This window comes from Rhagoletis pomonella, unplaced genomic scaffold, assembly GCF_013731165.1.
Source record: "Rhagoletis pomonella isolate Grant_MI unplaced genomic scaffold, Rhpom_1.0 Rhpom_scaffold_00001, whole genome shotgun sequence".
Taxonomy (NCBI): domain Eukaryota; kingdom Metazoa; phylum Arthropoda; class Insecta; order Diptera; family Tephritidae; genus Rhagoletis; species Rhagoletis pomonella.
In genome coordinates, this window is record NW_023458555.1 from 57,610,492 (window position 1) to 57,634,404 (window position 23,913).

Sequence of the window (23,913 nt, forward strand, 5' to 3'; positions counted from 1 at the left end):
ACTAAGGCAGCTAGAAAACTGCGGTTTGTTGCATTGAAAATAGCGTAGCATCTACCATATGAATCGGTAAAAAAGTAAAAGTCGATTTTTTTCAACCCAAATGCCGACGGCAAATCACCCACGAATTTGCCAATTGCATACTACATATTTGCATAACTTTCACTTTTTAGATTCACAAAATTGTATCTCACATACATATGCATGTACACAATATGTACATATTACATATTTCGACCTATGCATGCATTTAATTTAAATAATTAACCAATTTAAAGAACAATAAAAGCGTTGTAAAAACGTAAAAAGCCATCAGCATTTCGCGTCTAACAAGAAAAACATGCATTTGCTTTGATGAGACAATTTCTGTTAAATTTATTTTGCCCCTGGCTGGGCTCTGTTAAAATTCGATTGTCTCTGGCTGGCCGCTCTTAAAATGCGCTTCGCCAGTTTTGTTGGTATTTGACAGTTTCTACGCTGATTCGTTCTTGGACCTTCTCTATAAATATACGTTCTGAACTATGCATCTTGCTGTGAATACGCCATGTTCAACTTCTTGTGATTCTACAAAAAGTGGATCTGGCGAATTGCCAAAATTGAAAATTCGATAAATATCGCATCTGGGTGGTATGATACAAGGGACTTTTTCATTGCCGACCCAGAAGGATATACAAATGCTTGCATAGCTAATAACGCATTTGTTACCTTTCAGAAAATCTTTACCCAGTATACCATCAGATGGTATGTTAAAATCGTTGTTTACTACATGTAAAGTATGTTTAATGTATAAATCAGTAAAAGTCAAGTTTACGGTAATCGTACCTAAAGTAGAAACAGTATTAGATGTGACACCGGTAATGTTAATTATATCGTTTGTATTTATAGGAAAATGTTTATCAATGCTACAGTTTTTTATTAGAGAAATGTCGGCTTACGTGTCGACTAAAACCGTACAAAATTTGTTTGACCCATTAATTTTCAATTCGATAAAGTCAGAGTAATTCAAATGTAAGCAACAAATGCCTTTTGTCGAAAAAGATTTTATTAATTGTCCAATTCTTCCGCCCTCAGTGTTCGCTCCTGAGGGGCGTGGGCGTTTAAAGCGCGCACATTAGCATTATTGCGTGAATTTGGACGTCTACTACTATTATTGTTGCTGTTATTATTTCGATTATTGTTGTTTGATGACCGATTAATATCATTGTTGAAATTGTTACCGTTATACCTTGAACCGTAATTGTTGTACCTACTGTTATTACCGTTATTATTGTACCTACTGAAATTCGAATTATTTTGTCTGAGATTGTTATTGTTGTACCGATTGAAGTTGTGACCTCTGAAGCTACCTCTAAAAATATTTGGCCTATTTACTCTGGATCGAAACGCTAACACTTGACGCTCTTTCACTTGATTATTTTGTTCGACTATCATTTTTGCCACTACGTCTTTTGAATCACTGACGGTAGTTGACGATAAAATTGATTTGACCAAATCCGACCGAGTATTAAGTCTACAAACGTTAACTGTTTGCTCGACTGCCATTTCATGGGCCTTAGATTGTGTCATACCTTCAATGATCAAAGAACGCTCTAATGCATCCGAAAATTCCTCGACACGCTTAGCAAATTCCGTATAATTGTTATTTGTGACATGTAAAGATGCAATTTTCCCAGCTACAACTTTCGAGTTGTCTGGCTTTATTCTGTTTCTCAACGCATCTTTTATTTGTCGGACTGAATTGACTTCTGTTGGAATTGCTTCACGTGCCTTGCCTTCGAGCTTGGATTTCAAAAATGATATAAAAGTTGTATTTAAATTTTCGTCTGCAAAATCTCCAATCAAATTAATTTTATCGATAAATGATTGAAGTGCTAGCGGATCGCCATTGTAATTTTCGCTAATGTTTGAGGCACAAAGACTAATAAAGGATTTCTTCTGTTCAAGGGTACCCATGTCTAAAAATTCTTTAAAAATAGTCGAAATATTTGGCGAACTGGTAGCTGTTGACGGCTCGTCGGATACAGTTAGCAGATCTTTAAATGATGGAAGTGAAGTTCTTCTTTTAAGACTGAATTGTACCGAAGCTTCTGACTTGGCGTCACTAAACTCTTCTTCTGACTCAGAGTAAACTAAGTCTGATTGGCGAATTAGCGATAAGCTATCCGGTGGAATCCTAACGCGCCAATTCAGTTTAGTAAAGCACTTTGCTAACTGTTCCTTACAAAGGGCTAACTTAACTTGAACTTCCTTGAGATTACAGGTATGAGCCAAACTATTGCCAATAACTAGTAGCAAAATATTATTGTAAGCTGTGATAAGCGAATATTTGTAGTCGTTTATTTTTTCGCATTCGTAGACAACGGTCTATTTTGTAAAATGCGCTTAGTAATCTTATCAAAATCTGCTTTATATGCATTAAATTCTATATCGAATTCGCTCATAACCGGCTAATCTTAAAGAAGTGGAGGCCCAAACTTACAAAACAAGCTATCGCTCCCCATGTTCAAATAAAAATCTCAAGAAGAAATAGAATTGTGAAAAATACTTATGTTTTTCTCAGTATATGGTAAAAAGTAGTAAAGTAGGTATGCTGAATTAAAGTTTGGTATTTTGAATAGAAAGCAGGGGAAAATAGAATCGATAAAAATTTAGCAAGAACTGTATTAAGTCACTTATACCTAGGTGGATACATTAATCATTTTAGTTATAAAACTTTCTCAAACCTGAAAATTTAATTTTTATAAAAAAAAGAAAAATTTGCCATTGGGTATATCACCTCATTTAATTCAAGTTGGCATTATGAATATGTATAAATGGATCAGTCACATCTTGAAATATTTGTTAAAATTATTGAATAATGAAAATGAATTTGAAAAAGGGGTTGAATCCCTCACGCCACTTACAGCTAAATAATGAAAGATAAAAAAAAATTTGAATAAAGTTGAAAAATATGTTTAATACCTCAAATCACTTAAAACTAAATATTGAGAATGAATTCGAAAGTGGCTTTAAAGCCTTGAATCATTAAAGCTAAGTATTGAAAAATGAATTTGGAAAAAGGAAATTTAAGTAAAGGAATGAGCCACTGTATTACAGTATTAAAATATGCCTGACTAAGTACATATGTATAGTATATGAAATTAAACTTAAACGAACCACCCGCTGCTTGGCTCCCTCGCTGCCGTCTCATTCATCGCCTTAGTCTGCTTCTTCCCAAAACGTACGTTTGAAATTTTGGTGTTGTTGTCTTGTGGTTTGTTGAGTTCGTATTCTTTTGCAACTGCACAACTGTATTTTTGGTGTCGTGGCGTTCGTTAGCACATAGCGGTTTATAGCGGTGCTGTATCGCTTCTTTGTTTGGCGTCAGTCGCTGTAATACATATACGTAACGGTGTATGCTGCTGTTGTAGGTGTGCAGTTGGTTGGTTGGTTGTAGTGCTACCTAAGCTATCGCTCAGGAAACAATTAGCGCATAAAAGCGCCATTTTGGTGCACTTCTCGTGGACAATGATATTTTATTATGCCGTAGCCTACCTGTCAGAACATTCCAGCGGTTCAGTCAAACCATTTAGAACCGCTTGTAAATTTGTATAAGTCGCCTATTGTAGCACTAGATAGATCCGTTAACTGCTCCACTATGTGTTTCCCGAAAGATTTATGTCTTAAGTAAACCAGGCCTGGGCATTCACACAGGAAATGAAATACTGTTTCTTCGCTGCCATTCAAGCCGCAGCTGCGGCATATTCTGTTGTATGGAAGACCTATTCTACATGCATGTTTTCCTAGCGGCCAGTGACCGGTGATAGTCGATACAATTCTAAATACTTCTACTCTTGACCTACTTAGCAGTTCTGCTGTTCTTTCCCTGCTAAAGTCAGGCCAAAGCTCTCGTGCTATCTTGCAAGTCTGAATCTCTGACCACCTCCTCCTTGCCAGTTTCAGAAGGTGCAAGTGGATTTCTGTTTGTATTTGTCTGAGGGGATAACCCTGTATCACCGCTACAGATTCATCCAAACAAGCTCCCGCCCTGGCCAGTTCGTCTGCTCTCTCGTTGCCTTCAATGTTCCTATGGCCGGGAACCCAGACAAGAGAGATGGACATTGACTGAGACGCTGAGCGTAACTCCATCTTGCATTCCTTGACTAGCTTGGACTTGGTTACAGTGGATGATATAGCCAGGAGTGCTGCCTGGCTATCCGAGTAAATAACCGCTCTTTCTTTCCTAGTAGCGCTATTCCTTAGTATTCTACAGGCTTCACAAATGCCCAGAACTTCAGCTTGAAATATGCTAGCATGGTTTTCCAGCCGGAGGGACCTATTGACACCAAGCTCCTCGGAATATACCCCTGTCCCTACACCGCAGTCCATCTTGGACCCGTCAGTGTAGATACAGATGGCTTCCCTATCGGCAGCTTGGCCCCTTTTCCATTCCCTTCTGGATGGAAACCGCACTTGTACATTCAAGCCAAAATCGAGGGTTGATACCATATAGTCCGTGGTTTTATTTCCTATCGAAGTGAGGCCTAAGATTGAGCTATGCCCAAAGGTTCTCGATCCCCACAGCCCCGACTCTCTGAGTCTTAATGCTGAGTACATCGCGGCTTCCTTTAGGCATAGATCAATGGGCATCATATTGAGGATTACATTCAGTGCTTCTGAAGGGCAGGATTTCAGTGCCCCAGTTGTCCCCGAGCATGCCGCTCTTTGTAAGCTATTTAGTTTGCTGACATTGTATTGTTTGTCTAAGGCAGGCCACCACACTAGGGCGCCGTAGGTTAGGATCGGCCTTATGATAGCGGTGTACATCCACATCACAAGTTTCGGTTTTAAACCCCAGTTTCTATTGAAGATCCGTTTACAAGTATAATAAGCGATGTAGGCCCTCTCTTTACGTTTCTCAACGTTAAGTTTCCAGTTTAGTTTGGTGTCTAGAATTACTTCCAGATATTTTGCGTTGGACGATAGGGGGATTGTCTTCCCGCCTATGGATGGAAGTCTAAATTGTGGTATCTTATACTTATTAGTAACCAGTAACAACTCAGTTTTGTCTGGATTTACGTTAAGGCCACTGCCTTTAGCCCACGTGTGTAGTCTACCCAGCGCTTTTCCTAGAATTTCACTTACAGTAGAGAGAAAAGGTCCTGTGACTGCTATCACTACGTCGTCAGCATACGCCACTACTTTAACTCCACCTCTGTTGAGTTCTAGCAGTATGCTGTTTAGTGCTACAACCCACAACAGTGGGGAGAGTATACCACCCTGGGGAGTACCTCTACGCACATATCTAGTTATTAGACTATCTCCGCTTTTCGCCTGAATAATTCTGCTTTCTAGCATGGAGCGTACCCAGTCAACCACACCGCCGTCAACACCAACCCCCATGAGTGATTAGATGATGGTGTCAACTTCAATGTTGTTGAAGGCGCCCTCGATATCCAGGAAAGCGGCTAAAGTGTATTGGTTGAAGCGCAGTAATTTTTCTATGAGCCCCACCACTTCGTGCAAAGCTGACTCCGTCGATTTTCCTTTGATGTAATCATGTTGTGCTGTTGATAGGGATTCTTCCCCCAAGAACGATCTTATATATATATCTATTAGCCTTTCCAGTGCTTTAAGAACAAAGGAAGTTAGGCTTAGAGGTCTAAAGTCTTTCGCTGTTTCGTGGTTCTTCCTACCGGGCTTAGGGATGAACACTACTTTGACACGTCTCCAGCTCTGGGGGACATAGTTCATACTAATACAAGCTCTATAGAGGGTTTCAAGTAGCGGTGCTATGTGCTCCTTTACATTCTGTAACATGGCCGGTATTATACCATCTGGGCCTAGAGATTTAAAGGGAGAGAAACTATTTATTGCATAGATGATCTTTTCTTTGCTTATTATTGTTTCAAGTTCTCTATTTGGTATATATGTGGGTTCTTTCCCATCTGATGCTGCTGCATTCTGTTCACAGCCTGGAAAATGGAATTGAACTAGTGTTTCTAAAGACTCGTCCGTGGAGTTTGTCCATACATCATTTACATTTTTTATAAATGAGGGTTTAGTGTACTCCTTTGAGAGGATCTTACTTAGCCTAGCTGAGTCTCTTACATTTTCTATCGAGGAACAGTAGGTTTGCCAGGACTTGGCCTTTGCTATCCTTAGTTTCTTTTTATATGATTTTAACGCACTTTTGTAGGGCACCCAGTTCTTGGACCCAAAGCACTCGTTAAAAAGTTTTCTAACGTTATTTCTAAGAGCTCTAAGCTCCCCATTCCACCATGGCGGGGATTTCTTTTTTCATGACACTCAGTGGGGTTGATCTTTCATAGGCTTTAGTCATCACCCCCTCTAAGTTGCTTACGATTCGTTCTATCTCATCTATTGAGGTAATATTTTCTACCAGATTAACTTTAGTTAGTTTTCGCGTCAAGACTCTATTGTATTTCTCCCAATTGGTTCTGCGTGGGTTCCTGTATTTAGAGGGGGTGTAGGATACCCCGCGTAGATTGAAGAGTATCCAGCAGTGATCAGACACTGATGGCCTGTCGGAAACTCTCCAGTTCTCAACGGTAACGCCATCGTTCTCAGACAGCAACGTTGGGTCCAACACCTCCTCCCACCCAGGAAACCGGTCTGAACTTGGGAAGATAAAGGTTGGTCGGTTACCAGTATTGCAAATACTCAAACTAGTGTTTAATAAATAGTGTAGAAGTGACTTACCTCGCTCGTTTTCTGTTGTGCTGCCCCAAACTGGATGCCTGGCGTTTGCATCACATCCTATGACAATGGCTCGTCTGGGGTTCCGGTCTACTATAGTTTTGATTTCCGGTGGCGGACTGTCCCGTTCATGGGACATATAAGACGACACTAACAAGACATCCTGTTGTCCTGCCGTCTCCACCTTAGCTACTGTTGTGTCTGCTGTGCTGAAATTAGAGCAAAGGAATGCATTTATACCCTTCTTGATAAGAATACACGCCCGTGGTTTACCAACCTCGCTCTTGTAGAAGAGATTGTAATTGTAGATATTAAGGCCCATTACTTCGTCGTTCCTGACCCAGGGCTCCTGTATTAGGCTAATGTCGATGTCCTCTTCGCTGAGAAGTACGACTAGACTATCTGTAGCACACTTCGAGTTCTGCAGATTTATTTGGACTATCTTACTGGTCCGGTTCATCGCTCAGTTTCACTCCCATAAGGAGTTCGCCTGCACCGTCGACGCCCGGGTCCTCTTCTACTGGGCTGACTTCACCAAGGAATACTCTTACCTTAGCTTTTCTAATACCGAACCGAATCTTATAGTCGGCCTCTGCTAGGGTCTCCAAGGATTCGGAGCAAATCGCTAGGAGAATTGGCTTGTTTGTGGGCTTTCTCGGCTCATCAACTTTGATGAGCTCCCACTCGTCTATTGCTGGTATGTTTTTATTATGCAGCTTTATACACCGCAGCAACTTTTCGCCAGGTTCGGCTATCGGAGGTAACCAAATGCGCGCACGGGGCCTCCTAGGGATGTCCCTGGCTGGTATGAGCTTGAGCTTCAAGCCCTCGAATTCGTCGCAAATCTTTGCTACACACCCAGCGAGGAAGTCCAAGGAGAACTGGTCCGCGCATTTGATGACCCGGTATCCCCTCAGGGATTCCGATGAGTCAAACTCTGGATGAGGGCCTTCGAGGACGTAGTCCATTACGAGACTCGACAGCCTCACATCGATCTCCACCCACCTTTGCTGCACTGCTAGCGGCGTTCTGCTACCTTCGTCAATGATTGAAGTCTGAAGATGGTCTCTTGCAACGTCGCTGAAGTAGCGATGCTTGGTGGATGTTGCGGACTCCGCTACATCCCCCTGCTTCAGTCGTTTGCGGTCAGCTCCGTGGCCATTCTCGTTTTGAGACCTATTTCTTTTTTGGGTTTCGCTGGATCCCATGGTGGCAGTACGTTCTGTTTGGAATTTCTCATACTCTTCCACCATGGCCATATATCTAAGCTTATCTTCCTCATCGCGCTCGTCTACACGTCCGGCTGCTGCATTTCTCTCGATTTTGTCGAGCATGTACAGAGCCTTCTGGTACCGTTGCTTCATGAACGCGTTTGAGGGTTTCCTATGCTTTTGCAGCTGGGTACTGCTGGTACCGGCCGCGTGCTTGCTACATGTTGGTCTTTCTTCCGGTGTACTATGGCTGGCACTACCGGTACTAAAATTTTCTAATTGCAAAACGGCGGTACTATGGCTGGCACCTTCCGTTTTGCTACTGTTTCCCGCTTTTTCCTCTGAGGTGCTATGGCTGGCACCACCAGACGAAATCGTTGTCGGGTTTGTTGGTTTAGCAAGGGATTTCAGGAGCTGTTCTTCCTCCGATAGCGTCACATCTTCCCCAGGCTTTCGTTTTTGTTCTTGCTGTTGTTGTTGTTTTTGTTGTTGTTGTTTTTGTTTGTTTTCTTTATTCATTTGTGGTCCCACGAGTAGTCCGGAAGGGGTTCGTCGCTCGTCCGCAGAGCCGGTATGCATGAAGAAGGCACTTATACAACCGACCTTGCCGGGGCATCGGAGGGGACCGTTCGCGACCAGCCACATTTTACTACCCGCTGGCCATTCATCCATTGGCACGGTGGCCTTCACACCTTGGCTTGGGTAGTGTTGGTGCGGTAATCCCTGCATTGCTCTCCTCAGCGGCTCAAAGCAACGTTTCATCTTGAAGCGTCAAGAAGTGCCGCAGAAGGATGCAATACTGGGCTTCCCTCTTAGTTCATGTTGCCATGGTGCACCCCACACTGTGGGGTATACCATGCCATCATTTAAGCTTACCCGCCACGGCAAGACGACCAACGTTGAGGAAGTGTAGGTGGCAGTAGGGCTCCCCGTTATATCCCGCGTGCCGTTTTTCGCGCCGTTATATATGGTGTTATGCGAGTTATTTCGTACTGTTGTCGTTGGTGATGGCAGGGCTCCCCGTTATGTAAAAAATGCACGGGACGAAAAGGCAGCGCGGATTTGTGTGCGGCGCTATACGGGTGACGTTGTACAGCACCCCGTTATTGCCTACCGCAAAGAAACTCTGCTCGCCACCACCACCAACACTGTGTCACGCCCGATGCCCATTAGACACGCCTGCCATCCAGGGTGTAAAAAAAAATGTTGCCTCATGCTCACCGTCACGGTCGCCATGTTGGGCCCTCTGCCCGCGCATCTAACTAACGCACTACTTTCTTACCCGAAACCTGCTGGAGGGAAGCTGGCTACTCCCAAGAGGTCTTCGCTGAGGGGGCACCAGGAGTCCGGCGGTCTTTTATTGCTGCTGGCTGTTGTTCTGGAGGTTTCGTTGAAGGCTGCTTGCTGCTATCTGGTAGCGCTCTCTGTATTTTTAGCTTACGGCGGATTTTCCTTAACACAATGGGTTTGCTTCTGTCTTTGAAAAACGCCTGAATACAACTTCGCTTTAATAAAACGCGTGTGATTAATTTAGTTCAACTTAATTTTTTTAGTTTTTATTTAGTTAACAAAATTGGCACAACCGGCTGAGTCAAATGCGCGTATCGAATTGAAATTTTCATTCGTTTCTTTTCTCTTTTTATGTACCTGTGGAACGTATGTTCCAACAGGGCTATCAACATTACGGCGGCGCTGAATAGTGCTGGCGTATTGTTAGCGATGCCATTACGCATCTGTCACAGCACGCTTCCAAAAATATCGCGGTTTCTTGTTAATTTCAATTACTCGGTTTAGCACATGATAATAATATTCGATTTCAATAAAGTTATTAAACATCTTTAAATTATTACACTGCATTAAGTTCTTTATGATACTGATGTATCAATTTTGCTGCTACTCGACCAATTTCCTGCATTGGTAAATGATGCAGACATACAGACGGGCTCCCATTTTCATTTACTTTTACGTTTTGCGTTTTCGTAAAAATCGTACCTTTTTATTTTTGGGTGCTCTTGAATTCGCAACTTTTTGTTATCGATAAGTTCCATTTTCCACATCGTTTCCAGCATTCTTAAAAGCCATCCTTTGAAGGTATGCAACAATTATCGCACATGTATCGTCCGCACCAAATCGTAAATCTTCGTTGCTTCGATAAATTTTCGTTGCCCAAAACGGAGATGTGTATAATAAATAGTGAATTAAACAAATAAAATCAACATAAGAAGTTAATTTTAGGACGCTAAAAATATCGCAAGATATAATGGGCATAATCAAAAATAAATTTAAACTAAGCTAGCTTGTTATTTATGTTAATTTTGCCATTTACTTTTCATTCCACCGTCTCATCGGCAACCGATTTGAAACCGCAAAAATTTGCGAATATTGGAGCACGTAATTTTGCGATCTGAAAACTAAAACCCGGCTGATAATTGAGTTTCAATTTCGCAAAATGGAGCCGAGTGAAGGTAACTTCAAAAACTGTACCAATATAGAACGCTTTTGAGATCAAGTAAGTTTGATTAAAAATTGATTGGGTGAAGCGGCTTTTGGGGAATTGTGTGATTTAGTTCATAACATTTTTAGTCTGCCTCACAGTTCCGCAGCAGCTGAGCGCAAATTTTTTGATTTAGCATTAATAAAAACGAAATTAAGAAACAAGTTATAATTTACAACTTTAACTAAAATAATGTACAATAATGTACAATTGTAATGCACATGGGATGCAATAAAAAAAAGTAAGTGCGCCTGGGCCACACTGTAGAAGTGAAACTTACGTTACTTATTTATCTAGACATACACACATCTGCTTTTATTATATTATATGCTTAAGGTTATATTTTTTCTATCAATGTAGATCCCTACCTCTACCACTGTTCGCTTTAATAACGTTCATGTTATCCATCATCATGTTCCATTATCTTCATACTCTATCGATAACAAAATCGATTATAACGTCCATGAAAATATTGATAACAAAATCGATAAATATCGATAACAAAATCGAGAAAAATCCATAAATATCGATAACAAAATCGATAAATATCGTTAACAAAATCGATGAATATCGATAACATAATCGATTAAATCGATAAATTTCGATAACAAAATCGATAAATATCGCTAACAAAGTCGGTAAAAATCGATAACAAAATCTATAATTATCGATAACAAAATTGGTAAATATCGATAACAAAATCGATAAATGTCTCTAACAAAGTCGGTAAAAATCGATAACAAAATCGATAACAAAATTGGTAAATATCGATAACAAAATCGATAAATATCGATAACAAAACCGATAAAAATATCGATTATTTTATCGATTAGTCTCGAGAATCCAGAAAATCTCTAAAATCCCAAAATAGTTCCCAGATTGAGTCTCTGTGTCTCTCTCTCAATCCTTTCCTCTTTAATTACCTTTATTTTAATCTTTCTTCCCTTATCTTCATCTTTACTTTTATCGGTATCCTCATCCTCCTCTTTGTCTTTACTTTTATGTTTATCATTTTCTTCAGCTACGTATTCCCCTTCACCTTTGCCCTTATATAAGTGAAGTGTTTAAATTTACCTTGGTCTTCATTTTTGCCTATATCTTTACGCATCTTTGTTTTTGTTTTTATTTTTACCTTTGCCTTTATCCTTTTCTTTATCTATGTACGTATTCACCTTTACTTTCATTCAGTGATGCCAGATTGTGGGTAATTTCCCTATTTGAGGGATATTTTGCATGCAAAATTATTGGGAAATTTCATATAAATAAGGGATTTTCTTTTGACGCAGTTATTGTTGCATAATTGATCAAAATTCAAGAATATTCGACATTTTTACGTAATTAATCGTTCTGAAGATGTGATGTGGAGTGAAATGGTATATAATTGTTAAAAAGTATAAGGACAATTTCGAAAATTATCTTATGTTAACCAATTCAAGCGCTGAGTAAGAAAGAATCTTTTCAGTTGTAACTAGTGTTTCATGTAAAAAGCGGAACAAATTATCTGATGAAATGTTAAATAGCACATGAATGTGCTTCAATTTTTAAGGCACCAAAAAATTCTTTTAGACCCTTAGTGAGTGAGCAAAAAAATCAAAGTGAAAAAATTAATGAGTGAAAAAAATGCAGAAAAAGGGGTTTTTCTTAACAGCGGTCGGCCCTCGGCAGGCAATGGCAAACCTCCGAGTGTATTCCTACTATGAAAAACTTCCTCTCATAAAAATACACTCGCCATTCGGAGTCGGCGTAAAACTGTAGGTCCCTCCCCTTTGTGTGACAACATCAAGGGGACCGCCACAAATTGGAGGAAAAGCACATATATGTAAGCGCCAAACTATTATTATTATTTTATATGAATTTTACTTCTTTACTACTGAAACATGTATATGTTTAAGTTCGTTTGGAATTTTGTGGGATAAATTTTCAAGATGTGGGTAATTGAGGGATTTTTTCCCCATTTTCGTGGGATTTTTAACAGAGAATGTCTGGCATCACTGCTTTAATTCTTGGATTGGTCTTTTTCTAAGTGTTATTCTTTAACCTTTTATTAGCAAATTTTTGTTAAATTAATACCATATGCATAACCACAAGAAGCACTTGTTTCAGCCCCAACCATTTCCGTTGCACCATTCCCAATGCAACATTGCCGTTGCATCATTTCCGTTGAATTTGCCAATTTACTCCCAACCAACTAACCGCCGCTAAAGAAGTTTCACTTCAAAAATCGTTATAAAAACTGAATTGGCATATTTTCTTGATCAAAAGGAACAAACTCCACTCAATTTCTCGATGTAATAAAAATTGGTAAATTTTTTACCATTTGGTTCATTATTTTGTCCGAAAAATTAAATGGAAATGGCATGTGAAAAAAGTCACTTCCGTGAGTGCGGACGCGAGGTAGTAAACGTATATTGTTCATATGCCATGGCGTATGAGTTATCAATCAACATCAATATTTAGTGCGGTTACGCATCCAACCTTGTCTTATTCACCTCGGTTTGCTGTTTGTTTGCAGATTTTTGCAAATAGTTGAAAATTTAACAAACTTTTACGGAAATAAGAACAGTAGTGCTTTGGTTTACGCAACTAACTTTGAATCCCCAAAACCCCTACACTCAGAAGAAGGTCTAGTTATAATAACCAAGATTTGGTTATAGTGACCAAGTGGCATAGTTGGATATGGCGGAATAAATATCTAGTTCACGAAAGTCTGCAATTTACTTGAGACTTCTAGTTGGGACAAATGTATGTATATTTGTTAATAATTAAAAACCGACTACCTTGAGTGGACAATATTGTTAGTTGAATCAAATCATTGTTGAGCAAATATAAACAATGCTTTGGTTGATACAAGTTTTCAATTAATTTTGTGAACTTGCTGTAGACGTGAATCAGCTAACCGTTTATTTTTGGAAAAAAAGTTTCAGTTTGACACAAATAAAAATTTACTCGATGGTTGCTGTGTTTACTTCTTTTATTTGCATATATTAAGCATAAAAAATACATACATATTTACATAAATAGTCACTAGTGTAAATAATACATATATATATGGTGGTAAGAATCTCCTAAAAAGAAACGATGAAACAGGAATAGTCGTGCGAAAACCCAGGTCAATATCTGCTGGAAGTGCTGGTTTAAGTATACTGCTTTGCTTTTTCCTTGGCTAAATAGATACCTTCCAATTATAATTCACATGAATTATATATCCACTGAGAAACCCCGGTTGGCATCAAACTTTATCACAGTGTTGCCAAGTTTTGAATTTGAATAAGCACTAAAACCCCCAAAAAAAATCGCGGTTTTTCTAGAAAAAAAACACCAAATTTTTTACTGGAGGATTCAATTGACTTTGTATGCATACAAAATTTTATTGTAGGTATGTCGATTCAAATAAATAAAAATTAATGTTTCTTCCTCGGCGGTCGAAGGATCGTTATTCATTTTACTGTTAGGATATGCTGGTGCTTATTGTAATATTCGTAGAAAATATAACAAATTCAGCCCGAATTAAAGGTCTAAAGATCTATTCCTGGTCCCAGCAACATGGATTTTTTACAGGCAATAGCAAATTACCGTATGTAATTCTGGCATGATTTAAAGTTCTACCACATATTTATTTGGCAAACATAGGCCCTTTCGCTTATGATTGTCATTGTGCCATGATTTTTGTTGTTTTTGTAAAGTTTCTTACGAAACCTCCAATTGCTCTAAATTTAACTTCCATTTTGTTTCAGATTTACAGTTTTGGTGTCTTTAAACTAACAAAAAAGCACCAAGCACCAAACTCAAAAATTTTCGCGTTTTGAATTAAGAAAAGCACTAAATTTAGTGCGAAAAATATCGAAGGTATAGAGAATACGCGGGAGTTAGCGCAACAGGAAAATGAGGAAAAATCAAGCAATGACGAGAATGAGAGATCGAGCGTGCACAATACCCCTGCTCCTATTCCTAATGTAGGCAGCACACCAAAACGTCGCCAGGAGCCTAGCTTCAATGAGTGCATTAAAAAATACATGGGTGAAAAAATCAACGCGATGGCATCGATGGCGGAAGACCTAAAAAAAATTTCAGAAGACAAAGAGAATGTGCGCGCAATAAAAGATATAAAATATGAACTCAAAGTGCTGAATCGCAAATTTAAAAAATTTTACGAGAATGTAGTTAGTAGTCTCGAAGAGAAGAAAAGACACCACCTCAAAATAGAGAAAATTCGAGAGGGAGAACTTGAAATAAAGCGGAGGAAACTGGAGCTTCAGGAGATAGAAATTAACATACTTTCAGAAAAGAAAAAGGCTGAAATGTGATGGTTTGTATTGCACAAAACGAATTTCTGATGAGGCTACTGAACCTGAAGTGGAAAATGCTATGTGCTGTATTTTTTTTTTAATACTTGAATACTTAGTGCATTTTTAGACGAATAAGCTTCTTTTATTTTTATTTTTGTAATAAAGTGAATATTTTTCTTTAAGTTTTTATTAAAAAATTACAATAAGTTTGCTATATAGTCCCTTAAATTGGATGCATTTCCCTCATCCGGTGTACGACTTTTGGCGGCTGGTATTGTAACGGTATTGTGACGAGCTAAGCATTTAAACCGGCTTTTTAATACACCAATCGTCCTCTCTATTATGTTGCGTGCGGAAGCGTGTCGTTGGTTGAACCTGTATTGCACTGTCCCAGGCTGTGGATCACGATATGGTGTTAGTAAGTACGGTTGAAGGGGGTAGTCAGCATCGCCCAAAAGCCTGTCTCCGCGCTCGCCGTTCTCATAAGATTGGGAAAAGTAGGTGTGTGATTTGCTTACTCTCCAAATCAAAGAGTCGTGGCAGGACCCTGGGCGCCGGGCATCCACTGCCTTTGTCATCATTTGGTAATCGCAAATCTGGAAAAAAACAAAATTAATTAAAAAAGCATGTACATATATGAAATTTTACTTCTTACAATCATAGCGCTAATGCTAAAATATCCTTTTCTATTGTAAACAAGTAAGAAAGTCTAAGTTCGGGCGGAGCCGAACATTAAATACCCGGCGCAATTATTAAATAACTATATGTTTTCCACCTTTCCGAAAGCTACCGCTACACGATAAGCCGGGGTGTATAAATTTAAATAAATTAGCGTCCTTAAATTTCGAAATATTGCAGTTTCAAGCATTTCTGAAATATACCGTTATATGAAAAGCGGTCGTAATTTTAGTCCGATTTCACTAATTTTCAACGCTTTGCTTTTATGTGGCAAGCACAATAACCACACCGAGTTTGGTTCAAATTGCTAGAACGGTTAGCGAGATACATATATGTGATCATAAGTGGGCGGTACCACGCCCATTTTCCAAAATTATATCATAAGCGTATTTCTTGGTAAAAAATTGTTGCAACCATCAATTTTGAATAAATTAGCTTTAATATTTACTGATTTATCGAGGATTTCGTATTTTTCTAAATTACCGTTATATGGGATGTGGGCGTGGTTATTGTCCGATTTTAAAAATTTTCGGCCATTTGGTATGTTGTAGCAGGACCCAACAACTGTGCCAAGTTTGGAAGAAATTGGTGCAGCGGTTACCAAGATATACACATGTAACCATAAGTGGGCGTGGCTACGCCCATTTGCCAAAATTTTTTAATATTCTTATTTTTCGTCTAAAACTCATTGTAAATATCAATTTTGAGTGAATTATCTTCAGCAGTTACTAAAATATCGCAGTTTTTGTATTTCTGAAAATTACCGTTATATGGGAGGTAGGCGTGGTTATTGTCCGATTTCGCCCATTTTCAATACCATCCTATGCCCAGAAGAAGTCCACGTACCAAGTTTCGTTAAGATATCTCAATTTTTACTCGAGTTATCGTGTGCACAGACGGACGGACGGACGGACGGACGGACGGACAGACAGTCACCGCTTAATCGATTTCTCTTTTCATTCTGATCATTTATGTATACATTTGTCTATATCTATCTCGATTCGTTTTGCCTGTTACAAACAACCGTTATGTGAACAAAGTTATAATACCCTTGTGCACAAGTGCGCTCGGGTATAAAAAGGTTAGGGTCAATATGCGGCTTGGTGATCCTTATGTGTGTCCCATCCACACAACCTATTATGCCAGGGATTCCAAACTTTTGCATAAAGTGGCGTTTCGATTGGCACGTTCAGAGTTCGTGATATTTAGTTTAATCCACACTGGACAGACATACTTTTCAAGTATAGCAAGGACTCGTTTTAAACTTTTGCCAACAGTGCTTCTTCCCAATGCAACATCACTCTCCATCACAGCCTTTTGGAAACCGCCGTCTGCCAAAAGTCGTAGTGTACACGCCTGCTCAATACAAGGGGAAATCGACGACCTTTTAATTTGTGGACTAATAATTTCCAGTAACATCCGAAATGCGTCGTTGTTAACTCTGTAATATGACACAAATCTATAAACTGTTTGTAAGTACTTTATTAATTTCACAACGCAATTTTCTAACACTTAAGGCCCGTCCACATAGAACTTTGGCGTTGCGTTGGCGTTGGCGTCGCTTCAACAGCTGACTATGAATACATGAATTCAAATGCAGCCGTCCACATAGCCAAAATTCGACAACGCTCACGCCAACACAAAGCAAAAAGATGGCCAACTCTCAACTTTTCGCGTGCGTCGCTCGTCAGCTGTTACAAATAAATAAATATTTTCCTTTTTAATCAAGTGTGGGCAAGAAATATCGTTTTTAATGCAATTATTGATATGAAATATTAATTTATCTGTCGTTAGTATGTTAATTTAGTGGCCCAAGCATTCGCTGCCAAGCTTTAATTGTAGCAAGCATACTTTTAACATGCGTTCTGTCAAACCAACGTCAACGCCAAAGCCAACGCGAAAGTTCTATGTGGACCGGCCTTTAAGTCGTCTCATTCAGCTCGAAAGGATTAGAGCTGTCTCTTAAAATTCGCCGCCGAATAGCTTCAACGGAGTATTCATTATTTGTATTTCCAATTAAAGCTAACAACACCATTTAATTTTATTACATTTATTGGTTTTAGGAATTTTTAAAAAACTTGTCACTTTTTATCTCTAAAAATCCAATAAAATCTTTACATTTGATTTTACACATTTCATTTTACAATGGATAATGAACAATCATGGTGGAATAATAACAAGGTGTTGTCAGTAGCGACGTGTTTGTTGTAATTTTGACAACATCGGCATGCTTATTTTCAGTGCTGCCGATCTTAATTTTTATACTACTATTCGTTGGGATATAGTATCTAAAATCTCCATTTAGTAGTACCGCGATTTTTAAAGAACTTGGTGTTTTCAGAACGATATTAATATTTAAAATTGCTGGATTTGTATAATTTTTGTCCTCAAAATATAAAATATAAAAGATATCGTGGTATCAATGGAAAAACACATACACAAAAATCGTATGGAAAGGCGATTTTTTTATATTGAATATCTTTTGCTGCATTGTCATAATATCGAGCCAAATGGACTACTGATACACTAGAATATAGCGGTTAAATTACGATTTCGCTTATATTATCGATATTTATGTGTTTTAATCTATTTAAAAAATCATTAACAGTATTATAGGAAATTGCTTTATTTTACGGTCTTTACTTTTTTATAACTTACAATATATGTCCAAGCTGTGTGGAGCTGACGATACAAACATATATTCAGGCTTATGAGCCTGTAATTATACATTTTTCTACATTTAATTTGAAATAGTATGCACAAACGGATTAAAAGTAGTAAATAGTTAATTAGTGCCTTTTATATTACCTTAAAATGCGTAACCGGAATAGACCTGCCGAAAAAGTGAGGTTAAGTTACTGACAACACCTTGTTATTATTACACCATGATGAACAATAACATAAATCAGATGTTTTCGAATTTCATGTTCGAACAAAATGAAAACGCAAAAAAATGTGTGGTTTGTAGAGCACTAATAGCAAAACGACTTCGATTCAAAATGAATTTGAATTTGAAATCGAGTCGAAATCCAGAGCAGTGTGGCCGTTTTGATCCAAGTGGATCAAAAGTGATACATTGATGAATTTGGAGAGATACTTTTTTTCAATTTTGATACGTTTCCAAATACAAAATAAAAAAATCTGTAAATTTGTATGCATTACAAAACATATTGTGCACCTGTGACAACGTACATACAAAACTTCATTGTCGTCCACTGAACGAACCTTTCATGTATTAGGTTCATTCCTTATCTTTTTGGACTAAAATCTGAAAAGTGTCAAAATGCCAGAGCGTAAGCAAAATGCGCTCACTAAAAGAGAATAACAGGAAAAGTAAAGGAACGCAAAAAACCAAATTTTTAGTCCAAAGAATGGCAACAACAAAGCTAACATCAAATAAGAATGGAAATGTATGTACAAAACACATTCACACAAGCACAAGCACAATAAACACTTACTATATGAATTATTTTTTGCCTCCTTCCAATTTCAATTCACTTTTTCTACTTTTTAGATTATTCTCACTTTTTGCGTATTCTTTAATTTCCGTTAATTTAAATTCAGTTGAGTTTGACACTTTTCAGGATTTTGCCAGAAAAAATTCTTCTGACTAAATCTGACTACTTCGGACTGATGAGAGTCAGGCTGACTTCCAAAACGTATCAATACAATGTTTGGAAACTGTTATACTGCGGTATTCAAACTGTTTGTATATGCAAAGTTGCGGCACATTGCAACCATATGCATTGCATATTTTAAATATTCAATATAGCAATGAACAATTTTTCTGAATTTTCCATTTCTAAAACACCAATGCTAACCAATAACAAACGAAGCATCAACTTTGTTTCTGATGCGCTGATTGCTCCAGCGATGCGTTTCGATAAATTTTCGGCTGCGTTTTGGAACAGTATACATTGTCAATATTTTGTAGTTCGACGTTATGGAACCTTATACTTTGTACGTATGCAAAGCAATTGACGTTTTGGAAGTCAGCTTCACTCTCACTGAGTGTTGCTCTCTCATTTTTGCTGTCATTTCCGAGTTAAGGAACGCTTTTTGGACTAAATCTGACTACTTCGGACTTTTTCTGACTATTTCTGGGAGATAAGGAACGCTCCTATTTTGATTCATGGTCTATGACGAAAAACGTCAAAAAGGGAATAAACGAACAGTATCATAGCGTTGCATTTTTTTTATTTTCCCTATGTTCAAAAACAAAAATTAGGGCTTGGTAACTCGGTGCTCGGTAAGGCCAATGTCGTGATAACCATGCCACAAAATATATTTCCAATGCATACCGCCTATTTCTCATGGGCTGCAATATATGTCAGCGCTTATTGCTTGACATCTATTGCAGGCAATTTGATAGTTTGGCAGACATATTTTTACTTAGAAGAAAGCGTGCTGGTGGTAACATCGATGAAATATTAATATTAAATCAAAATAAGAATCTGTTCCCTATTGGATTATTTATGATAACATTGTAGGAAGTCATTCAGCAAGCTTTTTAAAATTTAAGAATTTTTAAACACCGAAATTGAGATGCTTATACAAACTAGAAAAATGTGTTTCCTACATGGAAAACATTTTCTTTAATTTATAAAAATATATTTATATTACAAGTTAAGTATTTTTTACTTTTTATTTTATGAGTTTCCAATTTCAAAGTTGAACAAAAACCATCGTATATACTTACAAGTATGGAATCCTATGCCCCTTTTTGTCTATTCTCTTTCTAACAGCGGACGTGCCTGCCAAACAGCGGACGTGCCTGCCAAACTGAAAAGCATGATGGCGGCAGTGTTTGACAGGCACGTTCGACGATGCGAACGGCAATGGAAGGTAAGAAATGGAAGATGGATAACATGAGAATGAAAGAATTATGAAATAGCAGAATGTCGAACCAAAACGAATTTCAAAAATCTGACAATGCGAATGACGTCAAAATGAAAGAAATGCAAAATACCGAAATGGCGAAACAGAAGAAATAGATGACAGGCACGTGTTCAAGGGTTTCGTGCAACAAAAAGAGTTGTTGTGTTGCGCCATTCAATATTAATAAAAAGTAATGTGGTTAAATACGCTTTTCTATTAAGTTGAAAAATTACATATTTCGCCAGCCAAAAAGTGTATTAATAAATATATAGCATATTGCTATAAGATTTATATATAAAAACGGTACATGCTTATGACCTTATTCATAAAAAAGAAAATAGATGTAAAGTAACATTAAAAAAATCGTTTTGCTTACTTTTTAAGAATTTGGGAAAAACATTTAACTAAAGTTTTTGTGCACCCATCTCTTTTTCTGTTTATTATTTTAAAATTTTTCTTTTCCTTAATACTCATTGAGTTTTCATTTACACCCAGCAAAAATCAAAATATTTTATAAGAAATTTGTTGACCGTTTCTCGCACACTTCTCTCATGCTTTTTTATCGTAGTTATTATTCTGTTGACATCTAAATTGCCATAAATTTTATGTTGTTGCCAATACATTGTTTTCCGGCGTTTCCTCTGTGAACTTTTATAACTACATTCATAAAAATATTACTAATTTTGGTTTATAATTTTTTTCCATCTTGTTATTGCTGAATATCAAAAAGGAATTAATAAATAATAAAGTTAGTTACAATTTTAGGGAATGGTTCTTGCAAATAATATTATTTTATGGTTGAAATGATTTAATCGCCGTCAGGAGCTTATCAGCTTTTTTGCCAAAACCAAAGCATTCGGGAAGGAAAAATAGTTGTTCATTAACGATTTGTCTGAAATATCGTTCTTGAAACGCGTTACTGCTCACTTAATTTGTAAAAACAAAATCTTTTCACTTAATTGTTATATTCTTCCTCATTGTGGTAAATTTACTCATCATCACAGCAGGGCGCAATCTTCTTTTCTATGATTATTGTATCGCTACTTTGAATTTCTCAATTTTGACAATTCTGATCTAAAGTTAAACGAAACCTCAGAAACTTTAAATGCACTGAAATTCACTAATACCCACTTCACCTTATTTCGTATTTCCTTTGTTAAAAGTTATTGTAAATCACATATTTTTATTGCCTTATTAATAAAAAATAAAAATTTTAAAAAGCTTTTCAATTTATAAGCCTTTTCTAAGCTACTTTATTGTTTATGAATAATGCTATTACAAATTAGCACAATCAAAACACGTTCCTTATCGAAAAAATTATTATTAAGAAAATTTGCTATTCTCACATTTTCTTTCGACATCCAATTCGACTTTTATTACTTTTTGTACAGATATGTCATCGCCGCCAGGACGGCGCAATCTTGTATTCTATCTTTCTTGTCAAATATGCATTTAGATCTAACTGTCATACTACTATTAATGGTAACCATGAATGTTCATTAAAATCATTTCAATTCGGAATAAAAGTAATTTACATACTGCTAGTGTAAATATATTTTTTAATATAAACTACCTTTTTTTAATTCTAAAATAAATCAACAATCTCAAGATTTATAAGAAAATTGCCTTCAAAAAATACGTCCCAAATCATCCCTGTTGATATCATAATTCAAAAGCAAATTAGAATAGAAATTTTGATACAAAAGTTTTTCCGCGATATTCATCATACAAATTTATCATCTCACTTGTCCGTATGTCGCTCTGGAAAGAAATATATTTTAACTCATATGTTTTCTTGAAAATAAATGCAAATTTACCTATTTTTTCCACCGGCAGGCACGAATATGATATTCAAAACAGAAGCAATGACAACGAATTTTACACACATTGTTGTATTTTAGCGCAAAACGATAAGTTTCACAAATATTTTAAATTATTGCCTAGAACATACACATTTATCGTTATTATTGGAAATGCAAGACTTGGCACGCATTTTTAATTTATTTTTTATTGAATTCAAATGAATAAAAGCACATTTTTCTAAAATATTTCTCAATTTACATTTTAAAGTTTTTTCTGAAACTTCAATGTAACTCTGTGCGGAGAATGAGAGAATTGAAAATCAGGTGACCTCAGCTGTTTTCAAATGTAAACAAACAAAATGGCGCTTTCCATACTTGTAAGCCTATACAATGACAAAAACTGAATTTCTACAAAATTTTCTATTGCTTAAATACCTTTTGAAAACGAATATTTCAGGTAACAGCCCACCTTGTTCTTTTCAAAATATATTTCAAATAGTTATTTTCAAAAAAGTAGTTAAATTATTTATGAATAGTTTTTGAAACAAAATACAACGTATTAATTATTAACTTACATATCAAGATATCAAAATGCCCACACACAAAAACTGGCAATCATACTGCTCGTCAAAATAACAGTTGGTAAGCCATCGGTGTTTGCATGTGAAGTTTTGTGGTAAATTTTCCCCATGTATTTTGTTTGTGTAAAATTATTTTAGTATCGGTTTACCGGTTACCGAATTATCGAGGTGAAAGCTTGATAACTTTTCTGGTAGTTGGTAAACTACAATAAGCTGTACGATATTCATCCAATTTTGAATCCGCCCGCTGACGAAAGGCATAACACATTCGAGTAAATAAAATGCCTTAAATTTTTTGTTACAAATTAGTTTTTGTATAGGAAGAAAGCTACGAATCAGCCTAGTTTACCAGACTAAAGGTGTGGTTAAACGTGCAATGCTAGCTCTTTTTCTATGCATTTTCCTTTCAAAATGTAAAATCGAAAGTCTTCTTTGCCGTGTAAACAGTCAGAAAGTCCTTTTTGCAGATCCAGAGCATGCCTGTATATTTTTATACCCGAGCGCACTTGTGCACAAGGGTATATTAATTTTGTTCACATAACGGTTGTTTGTAACAGCCAAAACGAATCGAGATAGATATAAACAAATGTATACATAAATGATCAGGATATAAAAAGAAATCGATTAAGCCATGTCTGTCTGTCCGTCCGTCTGTCCGTCTGTCCGTCCGCCCGTGTACACGATAACTCGAGCAAAAATTGAGATATCTCATCGAAATTCGGTATGTAGGTTTCCCTTTATCCAAGGTAGGTTGGTATTGAAAATGGGCGAAATCGGACTGTAACCACGCCCACTTCCCATAACGGTAATTTCCAGAAATACGAAAACTGCGATATTTTAGTAACTACTGAAGGTAATTCACTCAAAATTGATATTTACAATAATTTTTAGACGAAAAATAAGAATATTATAAATTTTTGGAAAATAGGCGTAGCCACGCCCACTTATGGTTACATGTGTATATGTTGGTAACCGCTGCACCAATTTCTTCCAAACTTGGCACCGTTGTTGGCCTTGGTACAGCATACAAAATCGCCGAAAATTTTTAAAATCGGACGATAACCACGCCCACATCCCATATAACGGTAATTTAGAGAAATACAAAATCTGCGATAAATCAGTAAATATTAAAGTTAATTTATTTAAAATTGATGCTTGCAACAATTCTTTACCCAGAAATACGTTTATGGTAAAATTTTGGAAAATGGGCGTGGCACCGCCCACTTATGATCACATATATGTATCTCGGTAACCGTTCTACCAATTTGTACCAAACTCGATATATTT

The 23,913-nt window shown here is 37.2% G+C and overlaps 2 protein-coding genes across 2 annotated transcripts in view; both read right to left on the minus strand.

Moving 5' to 3' along the window:
• The window catches only part of LOC118753074 (serpin B10-like), a 176,882-nt gene that overhangs the window by 73,786 nt on the left and 79,183 nt on the right, over window positions 1–23,913 (minus strand). The window lies entirely within an intron of this gene.
• Window positions 4,095–4,927, minus strand: LOC118746562 (the record flags this gene model as incomplete). Its single annotated transcript, XM_036480409.1, is given in 1 exon segment — window positions 4,095–4,927. A coding segment is annotated over 1 exon segment (715 nt), but the record flags the coding sequence as incomplete, so codon positions are not given.